Source organism: Prinia subflava, chromosome 14 (assembly GCF_021018805.1).
Source record: "Prinia subflava isolate CZ2003 ecotype Zambia chromosome 14, Cam_Psub_1.2, whole genome shotgun sequence".
NCBI lineage: Eukaryota > Metazoa > Chordata > Aves > Passeriformes > Cisticolidae > Prinia > Prinia subflava.
In genome coordinates this window covers 11,328,818-11,351,980 of record NC_086260.1, presented here as the reverse complement: position 1 = coordinate 11,351,980, position 23,163 = coordinate 11,328,818, and the positions used below count along the sequence as shown (strand labels likewise).

The 23,163-nt window shown below is 39.3% G+C and overlaps 1 protein-coding gene across 1 annotated transcript; it reads left to right on the top strand.

Annotated features, from left to right (window-relative positions):
* The first annotated feature begins 6,002 nt into the window (after positions 1–6,002).
* On the top strand, positions 6,003–22,699 carry RUVBL1 (RuvB like AAA ATPase 1). The gene is made up of 11 exons (XM_063411502.1): positions 6,003–6,239; positions 6,969–7,055; positions 7,675–7,807; positions 11,705–11,856; positions 13,109–13,198; positions 14,017–14,166; positions 15,512–15,575; positions 16,672–16,870; positions 18,588–18,690; positions 21,724–21,815; positions 22,112–22,699. Exons 1-11 carry the CDS (start codon positions 6,099–6,101, stop codon positions 22,269–22,271), a joined length of 1,371 nt encoding a protein of 456 aa, XP_063267572.1. The 5' UTR covers positions 6,003–6,098; the 3' UTR covers positions 22,272–22,699.
* The last annotated feature ends 464 nt before the right edge of the window (positions 22,700–23,163 follow it).

The following is a 23,163-nucleotide window of genomic DNA, read 5'->3' as shown; positions in this document are numbered from 1 at the left end:
CTGGGAGCCAACAGCTCGGGGAAGGGTGCACTGTACTTGCCCGGAGCATCCACACCTTCGCTCGCTTCTCGCCCACACTAATCAGACACTGCAGGACTGCTTAAACCAGCTCACCGTCACATCACCGCCTCCATTCTGCCCCCAAGCAAACCCCGGTGGTGCTGGAACTATGGTGACCAGCTTTGATTTCAAAGTCCCATGGGCATGGCAAACCCACGTGAAAAAGCAGGTCACGTTTGGATCGTTTCCTCTCCTTACACTTAATAAAATCTAGGTTTGCATAATTCGTTTTCCTGTAAAGAGATGTTTAAGTTAGGTAAGAAGCTGCTTTAAAAATCATATCCTTAATGAATTAGGAATCCAAGATTTTTAACAGTGATGACCAGCTCTCCTGGACACCACCGCTACCACCACCAAAACCGACAAGTAGGTGGACATTAGAGAGGCCTGAGGGCATTCCAGAGGCTAAGGGCATGATTCCTTCACTGATTTAAGTCACTTCACTTTACTGATAACCCAGGGAAGCTAAAAACTCTACAGGATAAAGCTTAACACGTGCTTGGCATTTCAATAGCGACTAAGGAGCCCAAAGTACCCCTTCAAATGATTACAACTCTTTACAAACCAAGAAACCAAGACTGCATCATGGACTTCCTACCACTGTCAAAGTAGAGTAGACTTGTTCTATAGTGTACTTTTGTTTTTCCTCTGAGAGCAGTGCAGTTGCTTTTCTGCTTGCTCTGTGCAGTAATACATATTGCTCGTAGTAATAACATTCACATCTGAATAACTAGTGAATGAGCCAGAAGTGTAAAATGGCTTGCCTAAGGCTACTGTCAACATCATGGATTTGGTTTTTAGGCTTTGACTCCAAACTCCAGGATTTTTTCCTTTTTCTTAAAAAGAAATCTGCTTCATATACCAACACCTTCAATAAAAAAATTTTGGTTTAAAGCTGGATGCAAATTATTCCTCCTTCCTAAACATATTGAAGTCAAGATGACAGAATCAATGATTCAAATGAAAAAGGGGGAAAAAGTTGCATTTATTCCTAGCACTCAGTGCTATTTGAGAGACAACTGTCTCCCTTAAAGGAAAGACTCTGAACTCACAAGGAATACTGAGCTAGCCTAGCTAATCACCTTCTCAAGCAGAATAGTTCAGCCTGATGGAAGCACTGTCATGGGAGCCAAATTAAGCATAATGTCACTTTTCAGACTAAGTTTCCAGGCTTTGAATAGTTTCCTGTTAAATCATAAGGCTCATATACACTTCCTTGTGCTGAATCTGTTTCATCAACATGCACTTGCAAAGGGAAGGGAAAATTTACACCAATTCCCATAAGGCCCTAAAAAGTTAGAATTCTCACAGATATCCCTGTATCATATAACTTACCCTTTGCTTCTTTTCTTTTAGCATTATTAGATGTGTTCAGAAGGAAGAGGTGGGAAAAATCTGATTCTCAACCAGAAAAGGCGGTATCCAGAAGTCCTCCAAAACATCTAAAATAACAGCTATTTTTCAACAAGCCTTGACAATGTAGAAAGCTCTAAAACTTTCTACAACTCTTGAGAAAACTGGCAATAATGTCAAGGATGTCCCATTTTAATACTCACAGTGTAAGAAGCCACAGCAGGGCTCATGTGAGATCCATTTTGGTCTGTCAGCTTAACGAAGAGATGCATTTTGCTCAGCCAGAATTTAGAGGGATTCTGGATAGAACTTTTAGGATGAAAAAAATTACAATTCTTTCTGTTAAGGATAGCTAAGGAAGGAATATAAAAATCCACAGGAAAATGGATTTTATTCCACTCCTCATGTAACAATAGTGGCCCTTCTTTTACTCCTGAGTGACCTGCAAGAAGGAGGAGTATGAGGTAGAAATAGAGGTTTGGTTTTCTCCCTTTAGACACAGAAAGATTTGCAGCTTTCCAGATAGGGAAGCAGTTGCTCTTCTGTAGAGGGAAGGAAAAAACTCAATGCCTACACCTTTGTTGTTACCACTGAGATCGTACTTCTGTCTCCAGGGTTTTTAGGGCCTGTGGATCTGATTTTGCCATATATCACTTGAGGAAATCTTAGATTGCACATAGTATGTGTGAAACTAATAACTTCAATCACCATTATCAAAGAAGAAATCTGATAAAGACAGTCATCAGTAGTTTTATTCAGCATATAGAAAGGTCCATTCTGTTAGCTTACAAAGTTTTGGAATTAATTACAAATTTGGAAATTAAGGTGTGGCATTCAATAGGACACATTGCACATCCTATTGCTTTGAAGAACAGAAATATAATCAGCTTCTTTTGGAGAGAACAAAACAAGACATGACCACCAGCCCCAACACTCCCTACCCCTACACAAAGGTCTTGGTATTACTAAGAGAGAGAGGGGAACCTGGCAAAATGAGACAATCTCAACTTCTCCAGATTTTTCTGTATCCCTCACAAAATTTGTAGCATTTAGCATTTGTAGCATTTCCCCCTAAAATTTGTAGTTAAATTTGTTTTCCCCTAAACTAACCATTCTTCATCCCAGTTGTTATCTCCTGCATGGAATTTCTTCCTTAAAACATGTTGATTTTAATTGCTAAAGTTTGTGGACTCATGGGAGAAAGGGCAGGAAGTCAGACTTCTGGGATAGGGTAAAAATGTAAAGGTCATTCACACACTCACACGCACATACTCTCTCTCACTCCAAAAATAATACACTATTTGACAGTTTCAGGATTCAGCATGTCCCACTGAAATTTGAAAGCTTATGTGAAACTAGGCTATGTCCTGCAACCTCAAACATTTAGTCTAGGAAAACAGTTCTCAAGTCTCCAGCTCCCACATCGAGTATCGCGTGACATCTGTGCCAAATAGAAGACCTCAAACCAGGGGGCAAAAGAAACGTTGGTAAAATGAGTTGATTAAACCTGGGGAAAAACAGTTCAGACTGTTAGTGACAGGTATTATTTTTTCTGATTAGCTGGCTAGCGAAATATTAAATTATACTTAAAGCATCAAAGAATGACCTGGGCAGAATGGTCACACAACCTATTTATATTCCATCTGGTGGCCTGGACAAAGGAGGAAGAAGTAATGGTTTAAAATTGAATGATTTTATCCTTTCTAATACGTTAACTAGTCAAAAAAATCACAGAAAATAATGTAAAAATTGAGGGTTTATATTTCCTCATACTGATGCATCACAACACAAGACGCCAACTATAAAAGATGATATACAATATGGAAGCTCAGTTCTAAACTTCCCAGTAGTTCCACTTGTACTCTGCTCTTCCTGGGGAATAAACGATTAATCCTGTGTGGTCTAAAGGATTATTGTTTCTTTTCCCTCATTTGAATGTCCTTTTTTGCCCCTCTTTAACTGCAACTTCAGGACAACACTCAACATAGAGAATGAGTAAAACAATCAATACAATGAGCAATGCTAAACCTGGCACAGTTGAGTAATACCTGTGAGCAAATAAGAGGGAGAAGCCAGCCTAACATTTATCTAGCAAACTATTTTTTACTTTTATTTCTATTGAGGTATCCTCTTCTACTACAAACACAAACCCAAATAATTTTAGTCATGCTTTCTGCAGGTCAGTATTAAAATTGTACCTTCATTATGGCAGCAGATTTTATTTACTGAACAGCAATGGTCAGTAGCAGATGGAAGTTTTAGGCTCTAAATTCTGAGTTTGAGACATCTTATTGCTGTAGACAAACATTTAACACTGTTTCTTATCCACTTTAAGCAGGAAAAATCTCTAATTAGTATTTCCAAAGTTAAAGAACCTTATGTAGCATATCTGATTTTTATAGACATAGAATATTTTTATCCTTCCTCCAAGTTACAATAAAGATTAACAGCAATTCTCTATTCCTACCATCTACATTCCTGTATATTGAATTTAACCAAAAATAAATAAGCAAATATTACTAAAAAGACTTTGAAATGCCATAATCTCAAAAACAGGTCTTGTTGCAACATCAAACAAGATAACATGGACCATATGGACAGATTTCAGTCTAAGCTATCAAATTATTATGTATTTCACCCTTTTGAAAAGGAGGGTCATACTTACCCTGAACCCCTTGATAGCAACACCACTGCCTTCAGAGCTCTTACCAGACTTGCTAATTATTCTTACAGAACTGGCAGAAACTTGAACTCTGACCAGACTTACCCACAGCACTTGTGACAGTTTAATGCACTGGAGAAATCAAAGTTGTGTATTTGCTCTTTTACAAAGGAAAAGGTTTGAAGCTCAGTACCTATTAGGTGTTTGTATTCTGTGACTAATATGACCCTGAGAGGATCTATGCAGTCTAATAGCATACACACTTTTCTAATTATTTAAAGAATAGCTCATATTTGTTAGTCAAAAATTCTTAGCTGAACAGTTGTACTGCAGGATACCCTTACAAAGGTGTTGAACTACACATGTGTGCAATTATATTGTAATTACAATTTTAAACTAGAGTATATAAATATAAGCTGACAGAACAATTAACAGAAAAAGAAAGCAACAATAAGCAAAGTCTTTTCTTTGCCAAATTACATTTATAACAAAACTAATGGAAGCTCTCGAACAAAGAGGGAATGAATAGCATGTATATGGTTCACTGGGCTTTTGTAAATTGAACTCCCATCCTCCCTAAAACTGCTCCCCAAGCTTGTGCTGTCACAAGACTGCTTTTGCAATTCCACTGGCAGTGCACAGGAAAGCCAAGTTGGCACCAGACATCAGTCCTGCCTCATACCAGAGTAATGCACTGGTTTTAAACATTGCAGACATAGCAACGGTTTTATAATCATAGAAAACTCTATATATCCATGGGAACCATTCCTTGTCTCTTTTGAGGCAGAGATCACAATATCTACAAAGAGAAACTCACTGGAACTGCAGGTTCCCAGATCCCATCTAAAATTTCAGTGTCAGTGATCTCCATATTATGCTTTTAAACCCCTCATAGAAGGTGCAACAGAATTACCAGCAAACCACAGTTAGGAGGTGTAACAGCCTAGAAGTTGCAGCATGACAGACCTCATGAAACATGGATGTTTCTGTGAGGCCATGAGACGACCTGCTGAGAAGCTGGAGTGTTTTTACCCATTTCAATTGCTCAAAGCTCATAAGGAATACATGCTGTAGGTACAGCACATGTCACAGCCTGAAATGCTTACAGAAAGGCTTTCAAGATGCAGAACATAATGACTGTGTATTTTCACTGAACACTAAAAACTAGTGAGCAACACCAAGCACATAAGAGACCACCCTTACTTTTCTTGGCAGGGGAGTTGGACTATGGTGGTCTCCAGTGGTCCCTTCCAACCTTAACGTTTCTGTGAATGTTTGACAAAGTTTTAGAAAACACTTTTGGAAAGCCTCAGCTTATTTTTGTGACCTAAAGCCAGCCGAGCTTTTGGTAAGGCTCCGGGTTCCCTGGCGCACTGTCAGCGGCTGTAGGCGGGCACGCGACAAGACACAGCCAGGGACACCCAAGACTCCACCAGCCTCGGCAAAGGGGACAAACGCTGCCTCCAGCGCCAAATCGGAATGCAGGAAGAAAGAAAGTGCTTATGGTGCTGCAAGGCCAAGAAACCTGCGAGCAAGAGATGGTTCCCCCCGCAGGACGGCTCCACTCGCCTCTCCCCAAACCGCCCCGCCGATTTAGAGAATCAGAGAACCACTTAGGTTGGAAAAGACCTCCGAGATCACGGAGTCCAGCCCATGACGGGTCATCACTTTCCTAACCAGACCCTGGCACCAAGTGGCATGTCCAGTATTTCCCTGAGCACCTCCAAGGACAGCGACTCCGCCACCTCCCTCCTTCCCGGCCCTACTCCTCCACAGTACCCGCGGCCGCCCGGACCGTCCGCGCGCGCCGCAAGCGGAAACAGGCGGGAGGACCCTAAAACTTTGCGCCCCTGCGGCTGACGGGCAGACTCCGTGCCCAATGAGCGCCGAGAGTGCAGTCGTGAAGGCCAATGACGAGGCGGAGGCGGGGCACGTCGGCGCGCGCTGGGAGCCCTGGTAACGCGCGGGCCGCGTGCGAGGAGCGCGGGGTGGCCGCGCCGAGCTGCCCCTGCCCTGCCCCGCCATGAAGATCGAGGAGGTGAAGAGCACCTCGAAGACCCAGCGCATCGCCGCCCACAGCCATGTCAAGGGGCTGGGGCTGGACGACAGTGGCGCCGCCAAGCCAGCGGGGGCTGGGCTCGTGGGGCAGGAGAACGCGCGGGAGGTGAGCGCGGGACCGGGCCGGGTCGTCTGACAAGTCCCCGACAACGAGAGTCGTGTTTGTGTTCCTTCGTGTCGCTGCTGCGGTGTGAGACGGGATGGGGACGGTCGGGGCTGTATTTGCTCTGCTCCTGCTTCGTGCTAGGACACTGGCGGCCTCCCGGGTGTCGGGCGTAGAAATTGGGGTGTTGTAGGCAGCGGTACCCACCAAAGATCAACAGATTTGATGCAAATAAGGATTGGAGTATTCGTGTTAATGCTGTGGCCGGATAAAACCAATCACAGACTTGTTTGGTTTGGAAGGGATCTTAAAGATCATCTCTCGATCCAACCTCCCCGCCTTGGGCAGGGACACCTCCCACTGGACTAGGTTGTTCGGAGCCCCATCCAACCTGGCCGTGAAAGAAGATCTGTAGAGAATCTGCGGCCCAGGCAGAGAAGTTTAATTTCTTGCTTTACTTTCAGGCCTCCCTGTGCGTGGGACTGCAGGAGGGAAAAGGAGTCAGAGCTTACAGATTGAGTTTTGTTGTCTGTGGTTTATAACGTCTATGTTAGATAAAATGAATGTAGAAAGTATGTTTTTCTGGTCTTATCATTTTTTTTGTGTGCAGGGAATTGAAATCTTTACTTTTTGTAAAACCTGTTATTTCTACACACACGTCAAGTAATGTTGGGACAAAAGATACTATAGCAATACTTCTGTTAACAGTATAAATACTTATTTAACTTCTAGGCGTGTGGGGTTATAGTCGAGCTAATCAAAAGCAAAAAAATGGCTGGCAGAGCAGTGCTGTTAGCAGGACCTCCTGGAACTGGCAAGGTACTATTTTTCTGTTTTCTTACAAAATTAAGTATTTCCAAATCTATTTTAATTTTTTGTCAAAACTGTTACAGAGTAGTGGTTACAAAATGTTTTTATATACAAGTTTTTTGTACTGATGTAGCTTCCTACTTCGTATTTTTTCTTTCGCCATGTCATCGGCACTGGCACTACCCAATGAGTGGTGTGTTCAGCATCTTTAATGTGAAACCACCTCTTGTAGGTTACTAATCACATGGGTCTGAAAAAGTTTTAGAAGTTGCTTTTTTATTACTATTATATTAATAGCCAGAGTAGTTTTTGCTTGGTTTACTTTTTTCCTCCATGCTAATTAAGACTTTTTGCATCTCTATCAGCTGTCAAATTCAAATGCCCAGTATTGTGTCTTCAAGGTTTTTTAAAAGTCTTTGGCCAAGGTCACCTGTGTTGGAGGAGGGTTGTTACATGTGAGAAATATATGTCAGACAGAATAGTCTTACCACTAAATTGATAGTTAATATATAGAAGGAGATAAAATGAAGAAAGTTAACTTTGTGCAAAAAGAATTCTTTCTTAATTCTCTTCAAAATTAATGTCTGAGGTTTGTATTTGTTGTTTTGGGTTTTTTTTCTTTTTAAAGACTGCTTTGGCTTTAGCTATTGCTCAGGAACTGGGAAGCAAAGTTCCCTTTTGTCCTATGGTTGGAAGTGAGGTCTATTCCACTGAGATCAAGAAAACAGAAGTTCTAATGGAAAACTTCCGACGTGCAATTGGTAAGTTTCAGGAAAAGAAGAATTAAGTGTTTGCATGATACCTACTTTGCTTTTTCCCAGTCATCTAAAAAGGAAGAACTTTTCAGTGGTCATGATGTTCTCAGCTTTTTGTATGCTTATTTTCTTCAGTGCCTATCCTAATTTAGTGAATCTCTTTCGCACTTAGTGGAGCCAGATATTCTGTTTACAAACTGTAATTTAATTATATTTTGGTTTATACTTCACCAAGTTCTTCTTTCATCCTCCAGATTCACCTTTCCATTTTGCCTATCACTGAATAAAACTGAAAGAAAAACTAATTTTTAGTTTCTTACATTAGCAGAAATCCTTGTAGACAGAAAAATGTTCCTGTTTTTTTAACGATTTCACCCTACTAAACACACAGTCTTAATCAGGGGCTTCCAAACAGCAGCATTAAGCTGACTTAGTGTTCCAGCAAGCACAGAGAAAGTTCCATGCCAACTAAATAAACATTTTAACTTAATGTCTTCCTCAATTCTACAGTGCATTTACAAGTTTGATGTTAATTGGCTTAATTTCCAACACAGCCTCAGTGATTATTATTACACAATTGCTGCTGACAGCTGATAAATGCAAATAGAAGTGGCCATTGTTTGTGTGAGGATTGGCTAAAGAGAGCCCAGTTGATTTTAGTCCTGAACATATTATCAGTAATTTTCCTGTTTCAGTACCAAGTTTCCTGTTGGACTTCATCTGGCAGCAGCAGGGTGAAGAAGTCTCTTGGTTCTTCAGTGAAACAAAAGTATTCAATTGACTTTTATAAGAAAGCAACTTTCAGTAGTCTCTGTTCTTCTGGTTACCATGAAGCTGGCAGGGCCTGGAGGAGGGAAGCCTCAGTAGTCTGCAAAATTTCCTTGATGTGATGAAATTCCCTGTCAGAGATTTAGAAACCTGAACCAACAGGTGAAACTTAGGCCATCTATGCTGTCAGTTCTAGAGATAGCAAAGATTTAACAGCCAGTTACGTTGTTAGTCCCCTGCATTCCCTGAATGTCAATAGAGAGACACTTCTAAACAAATATTAGTGTTAATGAAGGATGGAACTTCCTTTATTAATTTCTGTTGAATTCCATGTCACATTTTCATAATGCAGCCTTTATTGAATATTTTTATGTGTATAAAAAACAATTTTTTGAATTACTTTAATAGACTAGTAACCATCATTTCTTGTAATGAAACAATTTCAAATTGGGTTTTAATCTCAGGTAAGTTTTAGCTTCCCTGCTTGGGAAAGAAATATTTTACAAGGGTGCATTAAAACAAAAAGATTCTGTGCAGTGTAGTTGGGTCTAGGTGTAAGGGAAGCTTCAGCTCACATGTCCATCAGTACTTAAAGACATTTAGGATTAAACATTTAGGATTTATTGAATTTTTTGTTTGTTTGTTTGTATGTTTCCTTGGTAGCAGGTCGTGTGTACATCATCATTGCTCATATCCTGCATTTTGCTTTCAAAGGGTTTAGCCACATGAATTTTTAAAAATTTGCAGAGATATTACCATCAAATTTTTTACTTAATGGTTGGTTTTTTTTTTTTTTGGAAACTAGAGATCCTGACTGGTTTGGACCTAGCACCTTATAAGAAAAGTGGGAGTTACTCTGAGTTTACAGAATTTTTATTGTTGTGAGTCTTTTAATAACAGACTTGACATAGTCTCATTGCCAAGTAGTGTTTGGGATGCAGTAGAGAGATTATAATATGTAAGAAACATAAAAGGATGGAGTGGGAAATGAGGAGATCTAATTGTTATATGGGTTAAAAGAAATTTGACCGGGGAGAGGTTCATCTAGTATATAGCTTATTAGCAGCTGGTGAGGATGCTGATAACAGCTAATGTTTAGAGCTCAGTTGCAGTAAAAATAACTGTTGCATTAGCCACTTCAGTGGTATAACTGTTCCTTGTGTTGCCAAATTGTGCCTGCCAATGAGTCAAGCAAGCACTGTTTAGCTCCATGGAGTGCTGTTGAACCAAAACATATAGCCCACAATTGCTGCCTTAGATTTGTGTCTGATTTGGAAGTAGATGTAAGAACTCTTCTGAGAATGAAGTTCATAGTTGACACATTCATATTAATGTGAAATCAAAGGATCAGCAGCAGCAAGTTCAAAACATCAATTACCTTTGTTCAGATCATGTTCATCTGTAAGTATTTTCTACAGACACATCTCTAAGAGCACATTAGTCTGGATTAGAGGAAGGCTTCTGAAGCAAATCCCTGGGTTTGCCCTTGCTGACTTGGCTTTGACTTCTGTTGTGGAACAGAGTGAGCACATGAACTGGATTCTTTCCAGATGAAATGGAACTGGAAGATTCATTGCATGCTTCAGCAGCATACAAATCATACCCCAAACACAAACAGGCTACCATGTTTAATAGCAGAGTTGAACTTGTACTGGAAGTTTAAAAGCAAAGCAAAGAGAACAAGCAAACCTGGTCCACTTTGTGGGAATAGCAATGTGCAGATTCCCATATTGCTTCACACTCATTTTATATGAGCCAATGTGACACAGCCTTGTCCAGGTTTTATAACAGGTTTTTAACAGGTTCATTAATTTCTGTCTGGTGTTTTGGCATACCTGAAAAACATTTCAAAAATTACTGACATTAACCTTATACACAACTTTTTACTTCGTCTTAAGTAAGAGAAAGCAAACTGTTCTTACCAAGAATTTGTCATGTTATCCACAGTTAGGCTGTTTCTTGCATTTCTGATCCTGGTCTGAATTTGGGCCCAGTAGAGGGAGACAGACTCATATTTGTCAGTTCTCTATAGCCCCTATCAGCAGCTCAAGATTACTGGTGAAATATCTGATCTCTTTCAAAGCAAAATGAAAAGTTATGGAACAAGGAAAGGTTTATAAAGTCATAATACCCTCAGATCGGGCAGGATGACTTCCTTATATCTTGTTACAGCCCATTCATTGTTTTTGGTATGGCATGTGTGTCTCATAACATACTTTATGGAGTTTCTTCAGATGTGGATTCTTTGAACTTCTGTGTAGTTAGAACGTGCATAATTGTAGTGGTGGTGGTGGTGATGATAGTAGGTTTGCTTTGAAACAGTTTGCCTGTAAATCTCTTCAGCTCTAAATTATTTATTAATTTTAAATAACCTAGTTAATTACAGTAGTTGTGACTAGAACAGAAAATAGCCAGATATTCTGATGATTGCTCGGCTGTCTGAAAAATAACAAAGTAAGGATGTAATTTTCAGCTAGTTTGAAATAGTTTTTAAGTTTCCATTGTCACAGTTTCTGCTAAATTTCATCTTGCTCACCTTTTGCTATTGACTTGTAAAATATTTTAAATTATACATTAACCCTTTGGTAATTTTATGATGTTCTAGTACAATAGCTGTTAATCAATTTATGTTACATTGTTAACTCAGTTGCTGGAGTATAGAGTTTTTTATGAAGTTACTTTTTTTCTTCTATCTTTTTGTCAACTTTGCAGGGCTTTTTTGCTGATCCAAAAATTGTGTAAAACTTGTTATATTATTGCCACTAGTTTAAAAAGATGATCTGTGTTTCTGGCTTTAGCATAGGGGAACAAATGAAGCAAATTCCCTCTTTGTGGGTGGGAAAAGAGACAGAGGATCCTAACATTTGCTTCAAAAACTAATAACAATGAACAGAAGAAAGTAATTTCTAAGTTTAATAAACATCTTAGCAGGTTAGAACTTGGGCTGAGCTTTCATTATGACGCACAGTATGAGTATTCCCATTTAATATTGAAGAAGAGAACAATAATTCATTTTTCTTCTTTTGAAAATTACCATTAAATGTAACACACCCTAACAATATGTTACATTTTGTTGACAGTAAAGCAGCAGACTCCTGAGTGTATACTGAAACTATTTTAAACAATTTCTTTCAGGGTTGAGGATTAAAGAGACCAAGGAAGTTTATGAAGGAGAAGTCACAGAACTAACTCCCTGTGAGACTGAGAATCCTATGGGGGGATATGGCAAAACCATCAGCCATGTAATTATAGGACTCAAAACTGCAAAGGGAACCAAACAGTTGAAGGTATGCGTGGTAGTCTCAGAGATTTCCTTAAGTATTTTGAGTTTGCGGCTTCTATTTTTAGCACTTCTTATTTCCATTTCAAGCTCCTGATCCCCATTTCTCTCAAGTGGGGCTGCCAGGAGGCTGCTGTCTTTGGCTAGACAACTTTATCCTGTTAATCTGCTTTATGTAGAATATTTAGATATTGATGTTGTGTCCTACTAATTGAAATAAGAGATAAACCCATTATCACTTGATTAGCAGCTGCTGTTATTTCTCTGTTTGACAGCACATACCTGTATGTCTTCAATGAGTTAAAAGTGAGTTTTAGTAGGAAGAGGTCCTGATGCAGTTTTGTAGATCACAGGCACCACAAAAATGGGCTGAGTTGGCAATTTGAACTTTGTTCAGTCTCAGTCTGTGATACATTCTGACCCTGGTACATTAATGTTCATGGTAATAAACATACAAGAAAGGCCTTGTTTGGTTTTGTTTTCCTGATTGTCAGGAACCAAATTTTTGAGGATGCCTTGGAAAATATTGCCTGTTCAAATAGAAATTGTTCTTTCTGTTGCATCTTTTCTTTCTACATGGAGTGTCATGCTCTAGTGAATATTTGATAGAGAACTGGAAATTGAGCTGGTGTGTTGCCAGCTCAGGCCCACTTTCCTTTTGTTTTCTTGTCTCCATTCAATTTCCCTGTCAGACTTGGAGAGAACTAAAAGCTGTCTGTGTTGTTAAGTATCATCTTTCATTTGTTCAGTCTGAAAACAAGGAAATGAAGAGGAAAAGTGAATAAACATGTATCAAGAGAAACAAAGGCATATAATATATTCCACAGCCGCTCTCCCACACAGGACTCCACAGAGGATAAGGACTCAAAAAATCAAGGAATAAAATTCAATGCTATAGCCAGATTTTTTTTATAAAAGTTTCCTTAGAAAGCTAGAGAACTACTGTTTCTTAGGTATAAATACATTGTCACATTACTCAGAGGTATGTTTTGTAGGTGGTACCATTAGGTTTCTGGCACTGTCACTTCCTTTTGGATAGCAGATTTTTTTGTAAGACAGTAAGTTCTGTGCATCTTCCAGATTTATTTGCTATCCCTACTCCAAATGTTACAGCTTTATAAAATCCTAGAGGTATTGTCAGGATGAGTTGCAGTTTAATTTCGTCTGATGGGAGTGAGCTTCAAGCTGAATTTAATTACCTTGATTACTATAACAATATGGAGCTGTTTTGATCAACTGTACTGTTTGCTTGTCTCCAGCTGGACCCGAGCATTTTTGAAAGCTTGCAGAAGGAGCGAGTGGAAACTGGTGATGTCATTTATATAGAAGCAAACAGTGGAGCTGTCAAGGTAAAAGAAAAGTCCTGTACTTTTATGCAGGTGTATGTTTTTTGCAGACCTTTCTCTGCCTTTGTCAGAAAGCTCTCAGATTTATTAACCTTAACTGACATGATATGGTTACATGGAAATTTTAAAAAGAGCCCAGTGCTTTCCTTATCTGGAGAGAAAAGTCTCTTTTGCATACAAAAAATGTGGTGGTGTGTTTCACAATTAAGGTCATCTGGCAAGGACGCCATCACTGATGCTGTCTGGATGAGTTTTCTTAAGATCGAGGCATCTCTAAGGGAAGAGGGGAAGAATCAAACAACTTTAGTCATTTTCAGGCTGACATGTGTAGCGTATTTAATCTTTTTATCGCTCTGATATTTTTTCCACAAGATATATACATGTAGAAGGGAATACTGCCTTAGTTAGCATTCTTTTCATATCTGATTTAGAAAGTAGTGTATAGTGATACTTGCTGTTTAATGGATGAGCATAATATTTTCTATCATATAACAAATCACCCACCCACAAAGGAAGTTCTCGCAATCTCTGGTTAATCTGCTGGATTTGTCCTTTAGCAAGAATTGCATATGGTAAAAAAAGGAGAGAGGAATGGAATATTCTTGTCACTGAAAATATCAAGTGTTTTTCAACAGAGTTTTTGAGCTTTGATCAGTAGATAGGGTATGCCTGTTGCTAAGCAGGGAGTGGGAGATCTGAATTGTCAGCTGAAGCTTGTCAGAACTGGAATTGTGAACTAACCCTGTTATCAAATTCATGTCACTCAAGGTTTTGGCACTGAAATTAATTATATACCTGGGTTTGTCTTCACTGTTCCTCAGAGGCAAGGCAGGTGTGATATCTATGCTACGGAATTTGACCTTGAAGCTGAAGAGTATGTTCCCTTGCCAAAAGGTGATGTGCACAAGAAAAAGGAAATCATTCAGGATGTCACGCTGCATGACTTGGATGTGGCCAATGCTCGACCTCAGGTATCTGACTTCACAGACGAAGTTTTGACAGAAAAATTACTTGACATAGATGTGATGTTACCAGAATAATTGAGATTTAGGAGGTTGAGCTAACTCACTCACCCTCAAAGACATCAGTGTAGGAAAAGCATTAGGTTTTACACCTTGAAGGCCAGTCTAGCTCTCCTCAGTGAGGTCATGCTGCAGCTGGCTGTCTCAGGGCCCTGCCATGGAGGTTCAAGAGGTGGTTGCTTCCTTAAGATTCATGCACCTGGTCATGGAATACTGGTGAGCATAACACTCCTAGCACTACAAAGAACAGTCTGGGAGTTGTAGAACAGCTTCCCAAAGGTATTTGGGATCCACCACTTTTACAGTTAATGCATAATCTAGACTCTGCTCTCCTTCCCTCCACCACTGTGCCCCATCACTTGCAGAAAAAGAGCATTGTGAGCTGTTGCCTCTGACCAGAAAAAAAGACTATTGCTTTCTCTCCAGAAGAAAAGCTGCCTGCAGGTGTGGGATAGCGGCAGCCAGACCTGCATCATTCCATTTACTGGAAGTTCTGAATTCAATTTAATATATTCTGGTCTGTGTTATGGTTTCATAACCATGAAATGGAAACTGCAAGGACTGTGCTAAAAAGTGTCTTAAGTATTTTTGACTCTTGTGGATTCTGTTGATGTTCTTGCTTACTTCAGAAGTGTTTCATAGCCACTTGTTAAACTTGTTTGTGAATTTCAGTAGAGCTCTGCATGTATTACAGGGAAAAAACCCAGAAAATAGAAGAATCACTCCTTGCTGTGATTTAACATAAATCCACTCTTGAGAGAATTCGTCTGTTTCAAAAAATGGAAGTCACTAACAAGTTCAAAGGCTGGAATCCCTACAGTAAAACAATACAACTGTCTAACTTCCTCAGTTTCAAAATAAAGCTCCTTATTTACAAAAAAATAATTTATTTGATAAAAATCGTGGTATTAAAAGTCCTAAAAATTAGAATAATTCTTCCTTTGTTGGCAGGCTGAACACCTACTGCGCATGCAAGCAATTCAAGTTTCTGTGTTCCCTGACAATTTCATTCCTTAAGAGTTCCTCTGTGACAGTTTTTTCAAGAGAGGATCTCTCATTTTGATTTTTTATGCTCTCCAAATGAGCAAGGATGAGGTGGTAGCTCAGTGATAATGTTTATAATACTCCTGTCATGAGGTGACCTAAACTTGGACAGATTATTAAAGACTGCTGATATAACGTATCAAGTTAACTGTAAGAAACAACTTCTTTAACCGCTTCCTGATCTATAAAATTCCCAAGATGTGTGCTCAGTAAGTGACCTCAAAGCTTATCTGTCACTTTCTTTTCCTAGGGAGGACAAGACATCCTTTCTATGATGGGACAGTTGATGAAACCTAAGAAAACTGAAATTACTGGTGCGAAACCTGTCTGGTATTTGGAGATGATACAGTCTATTGTGTTTTCCAGTTAGAAAAGGATTAGAAATAGATTTACTATATTTAAATTAATGCCTACATAATACATATTCATAAATACTCAGACTTCAAAAAGCAGTGATACAGTTATTAGAATTGCAATGGCTGGAGACAGTACAAGTTACTGGTTCGTGCATATAATGGTGAAGTGTATACGGTGCTCTGCACCCATCTTCCTGGGGAGAGGTGCCAGTGCCCATCCCACAACATTCCTGCCACAGTGTTAGGTTCAGGCTTTCAACGAAGAGCCAAACTGAACAGCAGTAATACACAAATTCTAAAAACTGTTGTCGCAATCATACTGAATTTTGGTGGAGTAGAAAAATGGCACCTCTGTAACAGCTGTCTAAGGACCTGATGCTCCACATGCACTGCTGCTCCTTTACCTACAGGTCTTTAGAGAAAACAGTATCTACAGACAGATCTACTCTCCTTTTTGCTTTGAAAGAAATTATGCTTCACTAAGTTACTATCTAAATTTAAATCAAAATCTGTTTCAATACCTAACTGATCCGTCATCTTTTGAAATATTTTGTCTGTCCCAGAGGTTGCTTTGCTTATTCTAATATCAGATATATTGATGTAACATCTGGCATATCTTTGAGAGCAGTAGGTTCATAGAAATTTATATAGCCTTTTTTTCCCCTTTTTTGGTTAAACACAACTTCTTTGCTGAAATAGAGTAGCAAGATTTCATTCTTTCAGTGATGTTCTTTTCAGCCATGCTTGGAAACTTCAGTAAGTTTGGTGTTTAAAATGGGGTTTGGCTTGACTTCTCCACCCCCTACCAAACTCCACAAACCTACGACAATCCATTTTTCACATATGTGAATGTTTCAGTTAGAAATGCTTTGTTGCACAGATACCTCCCCAACACAGTATGAAATGTCACAAAGTTTTAGTGCCAGTTATTTTCCTTGTGGCAGTAAGATACCAAACCATGGAAAAGTTCAAGGAGAATTTTCCTTGCTTCAAGCCTTACCTACTGACCTATAGTTTACTAGCAGAACAACCAGCAGTTTCTTCTTGTTCTCAGACAAACTTCGAGGAGAGATAAATAAGGTGGTGAACAAATACATCGATCAAGGCATTGCAGAGCTAGTGCCAGGTGTGCTCTTTGTGGATGAGGTTCACATGCTGGATATTGAGTGTTTCACATACCTGCACCGAGCACTGGAATCTTCTATTTCTCCCATTGTCATCTTTGCTTCCAACCGAGGAAACTGCATTATCAGGTATGTGTGTAAACTTGAATTTTCCAGTTTGCATTGGTCCATAAACCTTGGAATTAGCTGTATCAGTAGAGTTACAATCTTCAAAGGCTTTTGTCTCTGACCCTGACACCTGTGATAGTCCTCTGCATGAGTTGCAAGCTGCATTGGTGCTCAAGGACTGCTCATGAGCTTCATGATAGGACAAGCATTTAACACCAGGCTGACTGGAATTCCTCTTTTCCCCAAACCTCTCTCCTGGTTTCTGAATTGTTTCACTTCCTGGGTGATCTGTGACAGTTACCATTCTCATTGTGTACCTCAATACATCTGTTACGTGCACATTAAGGACATCAAAAGCACCAGAGCTACAAACCTCTAATATTATTGTTTCCTGCTTCTGGATGATTTTGCTGCTTGCTATCCCATTTCCATCAGACTTCAGCTTCTCTCTTACTCGTAAAATGTGTCACAGCCCTCTCCCTTTTCCTGCTGTTGGTCTGGCTTTTTGTGATTCTTCAGTCTTGCCAACCAACTTGTTTTTCATCTCCACTTCACTTTGTGTCTTGACTTTGATATTTTGCTCCCACAAAATGCTTTCTTTGCATGTTCATTGAAAGTGCTCTCCTGTTTCAGAGTTTTCTGTAAGTTCTACTAGTTTGTGGTCTAGGTGTAATTATGTCTAAACAAGCTGCTGTTAGCGATGATTGCTGCTCTTTGAATTGATTTAATTCAGCTGTATAACTAACTTTTGCTTTCCCTCATGGTGGCTTATCTGGTATTAATCTTTCCTTGTTTGCATTGCTTAGAAGTGAGAACAATAAGCCCTTCAAAAATGTTTAAGATGGACATTGCTGCACTTTCTTTGCAAAGATCTAAAAAGGCTGTCTTGTAAAAGTAAAGGAAGTAGAGATCTGTCAGCATGGATTCACTGCAGATCTTGTTATGAAAAAGCTGTGATTTAAGAAAGGAATTTTTCCATATAATAGTGGCATCTAATATTGGAGAACCATGCAGCCAGAGCTGCAGTACCTAAATACTAGCACTGAACTTAAAAGTGTAGTTCTTTACCAGTACTTCACTGTTTTTACTGCAATTGTGTAATTCTCATAAATTAAATCTGGGTATCTTTTGACTTCACAGCAAATTACAGTGGTCTTGGGAAACCAAGAATACGTGTGTCTGCAGGCTTTGCTGTTAGGTGTTATATGTCAAACAAATAAAATGGTTTGGGATCTAGATCCTGCCCTATCCTTCACACAGAGACCTAAATGTCTCCATTTGCTGGATTGCAAGCATGGAATAAAAACCGCTGAAGTATTCCCAGGAGGGACTGGGGAAAGAATGGCTTGCTCAGCACGGGGGATGTTCTCCAAGTGGGTGATAGTATATATAATTTCTGCTGACACTGCTAAACAACTTAGTAAGAGTGATTTGTTCCTTGCTGGAAGATACCTTGGAACATCAGATAAGGCTGTATTGTGAGACACAATGCAAGAAAACACCTCTCTCTATTTCTGAGAGGCACATTTAAGAGCTCCAGCAATAGTGTTTATTTCCCTGGGGCTGTCTAGAATGAACCTTAGACCACAATGTTCCTGTCTCTGACCTAGGGGGTGTGTGTCTCTGTGGACACACAACAATTGTAAACCAGTGTAGTCACTTTTTACTGATTTTAACCAAATGAATGTACTGAACTCACAGGAGTGTCCGATTTCTTTCTGTTTGGTTTCTCCTCTAGAGGCACAGAGGATATTGTGTCCCCTCATGGAATACCATTGGACCTGCTTGATCGAGTAATGATTATCCGAACCATGCTCTATACACCCCAAGAAATAAAGCAGGTATGCACAGGATTTTAAAGAACTTGTAGCAAGTCCCCAGAGTTGTGCACAGCTTCTACCTCTTATGTTATTGTCGAGCTGTTTGACTCTGTGGTCACCAGGGCTTGTGCTAGAAAGCTTCCTGCTTGTTAAAAGCCTACTTCTCTAGGAGTCAATACGATGAGCTGGTTAAAACTGTACACACAACTTTGCTGACTCCCAGCCACTGAGGAGCTGCTAAGCACATGGGGAGCTGGAAGTGGCACATCACTTGCAGGAAGGCATGAAGTGTTAGCTGAAGCAGTATCTTGCACAAATGTGCTTCCCGTAGTTTGCAGATTTCAGCAGACAGTGCTTTTTTAGTTGGTGTAAGGTAAAGTGTCACATCATGAGATCTTTAGTCCCAGACCTCAGGCTTTTCCCTCACATGAGACATGAGATGGATTGAAGAATACAACCTCGTGCTGCATTTTTGCCTATATACCCTGTACTGTAGCTTTAACCTACTGGCACTGTCTCCTGAAACAGGGAGAATTTTCATGCTCCTAGTCAAGTTTGGAAATGTAAGCACAGAAAGTGTTGCAGAGATAGCTTTCCAAATGCCTGGAAGTTTTTCTGTGGGGCCATCACAATGAATTGTGTAATGATTATAATGCTTGGTGCCATTATGATGCATTGTGTCTAAGATCCCCCCTGATTAACGTTTCAATGTTGGGAAGTGACACAATGCAGAAGACATTAGGGTTTACCATGTCAATTCTTTGTATTATTTAAGAGATAGTGTCAATGGAGGAGAGCATTGTCACCAGATAATGGTCTCCTGCTGCTGGATAAGTGCCAAGGTGATGTAGACAAATTTATAAACGTAAAGGCAAAGTTTCGTTTCACTTGGTTTGATGAGCTTTTCACTGATGCTGTCCTGAGCTCTTCTGAGGATGATTTTTTTTTTGTACATAAAGGACGCTTTGAAGCATTGTGGTATAGATTGCAGTAGAAGCAGCCCAGTCATTTAATAATACAGTCAGGTTTAGTCTCTATACAAAACAAATTTTCATGTGTCACTTTTACTCAGCCTGGGAGTATTAAAGACTGTCTGGATTTCCCTATAGTGTAATGTGAATTCTGTGTAGTTAGTGCTGTATTACCATCCAGGTAAGACACTTTGTGAATGCTGATGTTCAGAAGAGCTGGGTAAGTGCTGGGATTTCCACCCTCCCCAGGGCTGAGGATAGGAAGTGTTCACAGTAGCATTTCCTAAAGCTAAAAATAGAATCCAGACATTCGGCCCCATAAATCATATTCTCATAGTCAGATAATCTCATCTTCCTTAAATTAAGGCTTTTGAGTGGCAATGTCTCATGGGAGAAGAGGAGGAGCAATTTAACTTAACTTTGCTTCTAACTAAGTATAGTTGGGGTGGGGGTAAAAACAAGGAATACGTAAGTTAGTTCTCTATTTTTGATCTCATTTGTCTTTCATATTAGGAAGAAGTTTCTGCTGCTGATGTTTTTGTGTGAGACTCTTTACCCTCACAATTGATTCCTTTATCAGCACAGAATCTGGTCATGTATCTATTGAAAGTTTGCTCATAATGAGTTCAAAGCCTTGTTTTTTATGTGTTGATAAAATAGAAATCCCATTGTGAAGTACTGCTCTGAGACAAGACACACAGTAACCTTAGTGCAACCAGAATAGGGAAAAAATTCACTTTTATGCTTATTCTAGTCAGGTGGTATTGTAATCAAACTTTTTTGCATATGTGCCTACTGTTGGATATTAGAGTTATAACTGAGATATTTTGTTCCTAATTTATTTCACCTGATAAATACTTGTTTTCCTATTCCATAATAAATGCATATGTAAGCAAGTGGTGGATTAATGGCTTGGGCTTTCCTCCTTCAGTACTAAGGTTGTTCCACTAGGTTGCTAGATAAAAAGTTACTTTAAAAAACATTGTTAAAAATGTGGCATTCAATACCTTGTTTGAAGCAGAGGAAGAACAAAGTAGCACTGTTTAAATGAAGGTTCGGGAAAGTCTAGGTGATCTACAGGTAAAAAATCTTCAACCTGAAATTGCAATTGTCAGCAGCATTGCTAATATGCAGTGCACATGTCTTAGCACCAGCTTCCTGCCATTTCAAGCCCCTCTCTTACTCTGCTCCCTACCCTGGCTCCCCAAGTGCATTTTTATGGCTTTAATTTAAACGAGTGTTTCTTGATATCTTGTTTACAAAGCTGCCAAAGTGAAAAATACCTGTATTATATGAGGCTTGCGGTTCCAGAGTTATCTCTGCACTACAACACAATATCATTATCCAGTCTGCCCCTTATCACTCAGCTGGTAATACAGACTACTGAGAGACTTGTTCCACTTTTGTTACAGCTTTATATGCTCAGGCTTATTGGTGATATCTTCCTCTCCAACTTTGTAAAGATCTTCAAACTAGTACAAGCCTGAGACTGTTCTTGAAAGATTAGATTCTTCTTAGTGATTTTTTTTTCTTCTTGAAGGAATAGGTGAATCATAGAAAGTAACTTTTTGATTTATTTTACTATCTTCTTGTCAATTGAATAAAAACTGTGTTGTGAGCTGCTAAGGAAAGGATGTAGCTTTCTGTAGGGCTTTTTGGAGGGCTCTGCTGTACAGCATCAGTGATACACTGCCAAATTCAGTAGGTGCTGTGGCTATCCAGAAGCCTTCAGCTGCCCCTAATTTCTTACATACATTTTCCATTTTCTTGTATAAGTTCTCATATTCTGCTCTTTAGTAGGTAGTAGGTAGGCTTTGCTAACCATGCAGAATTACCATGAAGGGTTAGCAGTCCTGATGTGTGAGAACCTTCCTTTTGTGATAATAATTTTTTTAACATTTGCCTATTCAAAGACTTAGAATTCTACAAATTTGTGGTTTAGTGATAATTTACACCAGGGTAGCTCTCCACACCATCTTGTTTTGTAGCATCTCATCTCTAAGCCAATAGTTTACAGATATTAAGTTAAGTAATTAAGCATGTTAATTGTTCGGGCATGTACCTCGCTTACTCTTCCCAACAGATCACAAAACTTCGCGCTCAGACAGAAGGGATTAATATTAGTGAAGAAGCTCTAAACCACTTAGGGGAAATTGGTACCAAGACAACCCTAAGGTAAGTTGGGCACAGTTTTCTATTCACCATGACTGGGTCTGAAGCCACTCACTGTAGGATAACTCACTGTTGGAAGCAAGACAAACCTCTCCTTTACAATGACGTGGTCTGTTAACAATTGTTAAAAAAAGAGTGGTAATTCTCCTCTTTAAAGAATATATATGCTGGAGTGCTTGCTGACCTTTTCATACTGCTGTAAGAGCTGTGTTTCCTAGCAAACGTCCCACCTCTTTGTATCATCAGTTCCCTGGGATGCACTGAATTGTAATTACTCATCTGCCTCTGTTTGATCACAGGTATGCTGTGCAGTTGCTGACCCCAGCTAACCTGCTTGCCAAGATTAATGGGAAAGACAGCATTGAGAAAGAGCATATTGAAGAAATAAATGAACTTTTCTATGATGCTAAATCTTCAGCAAAAATCTTGGCTGATCAACAGGAGAAGTACATGAAATGAAAAGCTTATCATGTTAGGTGCTTTGAAGTAGCTTTAACCCTTAGCCAGGGCTGGCTTAGTTATTGAATGAGAAATGTTAATGGTTTGTCTCTTTTGGGACTGAAGAATATTTAAATGTTGGACTGCTTTGTCAGGCCAGAATTAACTGTTGAGGGTTCCCTTTTCATTATCAACAATAAGATGCTCCGTGGTGTGTGTTTAACATCTGAGTCTCCCTTATATCAGTATCTGTGAAATTAATAGCTCTTGACCCATCAGTTTTGTCTTAGATTTCATCACAGAAGAGCTCCAACTGAAGTTGATGCTTAAGAACAGTCTATTTTCATTATGAATCCTGGTTTAAAATAGTTTCCTTTTACAGATGAGAACTTTTTGGTTTTGAATCAAAGTTTGTCCAAAGTGCTTTATAATAAAACATCTCAAGAATATTGGAAATGTGCATTTGTTCACTCTGGGTGTTGACCTAAGAAACAGTCAAAATAAATTGGAATTAACAAAGCCAAGTATGAGTGAAATGGATCTGCAACACAAAATAGATTGCAGCAAAGATAGATTGGGACCTTTTAAAAGTGTTTACTTCTTTGCAGAGTTTGGGTTTTATTTTCTGAAGACTTCCTTGGAGAATGCAGAAATATATAATAGTTATCTTAGCCCTGTTTAAAGCTTTTCCCCCAGAGTAAATTCAATTTTCCTTGGGTTTTTCTAAAGCAGAAAAATTTGGTTTCTATCATGATTAGCTATTTTTTGCACTATCCCCACTTTCATGATCACTCAAAATCAGGAAAAATTTTCAAACTAAAACTGAAATCCCACTCTGCACAGACTTTGGATGAACTTCAGCTTAGTCTCATGGTGATTTCCTTGTTTTGTGAAGCATGGATACCTGATTGCT

What these genes read in the sequence shown, in the direction of transcription:
- RUVBL1 (XM_063411502.1), top strand. Translation starts at nt 6,099, where the DNA reads ATGAAGATCGAGGAGGTGAAGAGCACCTCGAAGACCCAGCGCATCGCC. An exon ending in AAACTTCCGACGTGCAATTG is followed by an intron (nt 7,808 to 11,704) that starts GTAAGTTTCAGG and finishes AATTTCTTTCAG; the next exon opens with GGTTGAGGATTAAAGAGACC. An exon ending in CGAGGAAACTGCATTATCAG is followed by an intron (nt 16,871 to 18,587) that starts GTATGTGTGTAA and finishes TTTCTCCTCTAG; the next exon opens with AGGCACAGAGGATATTGTGT.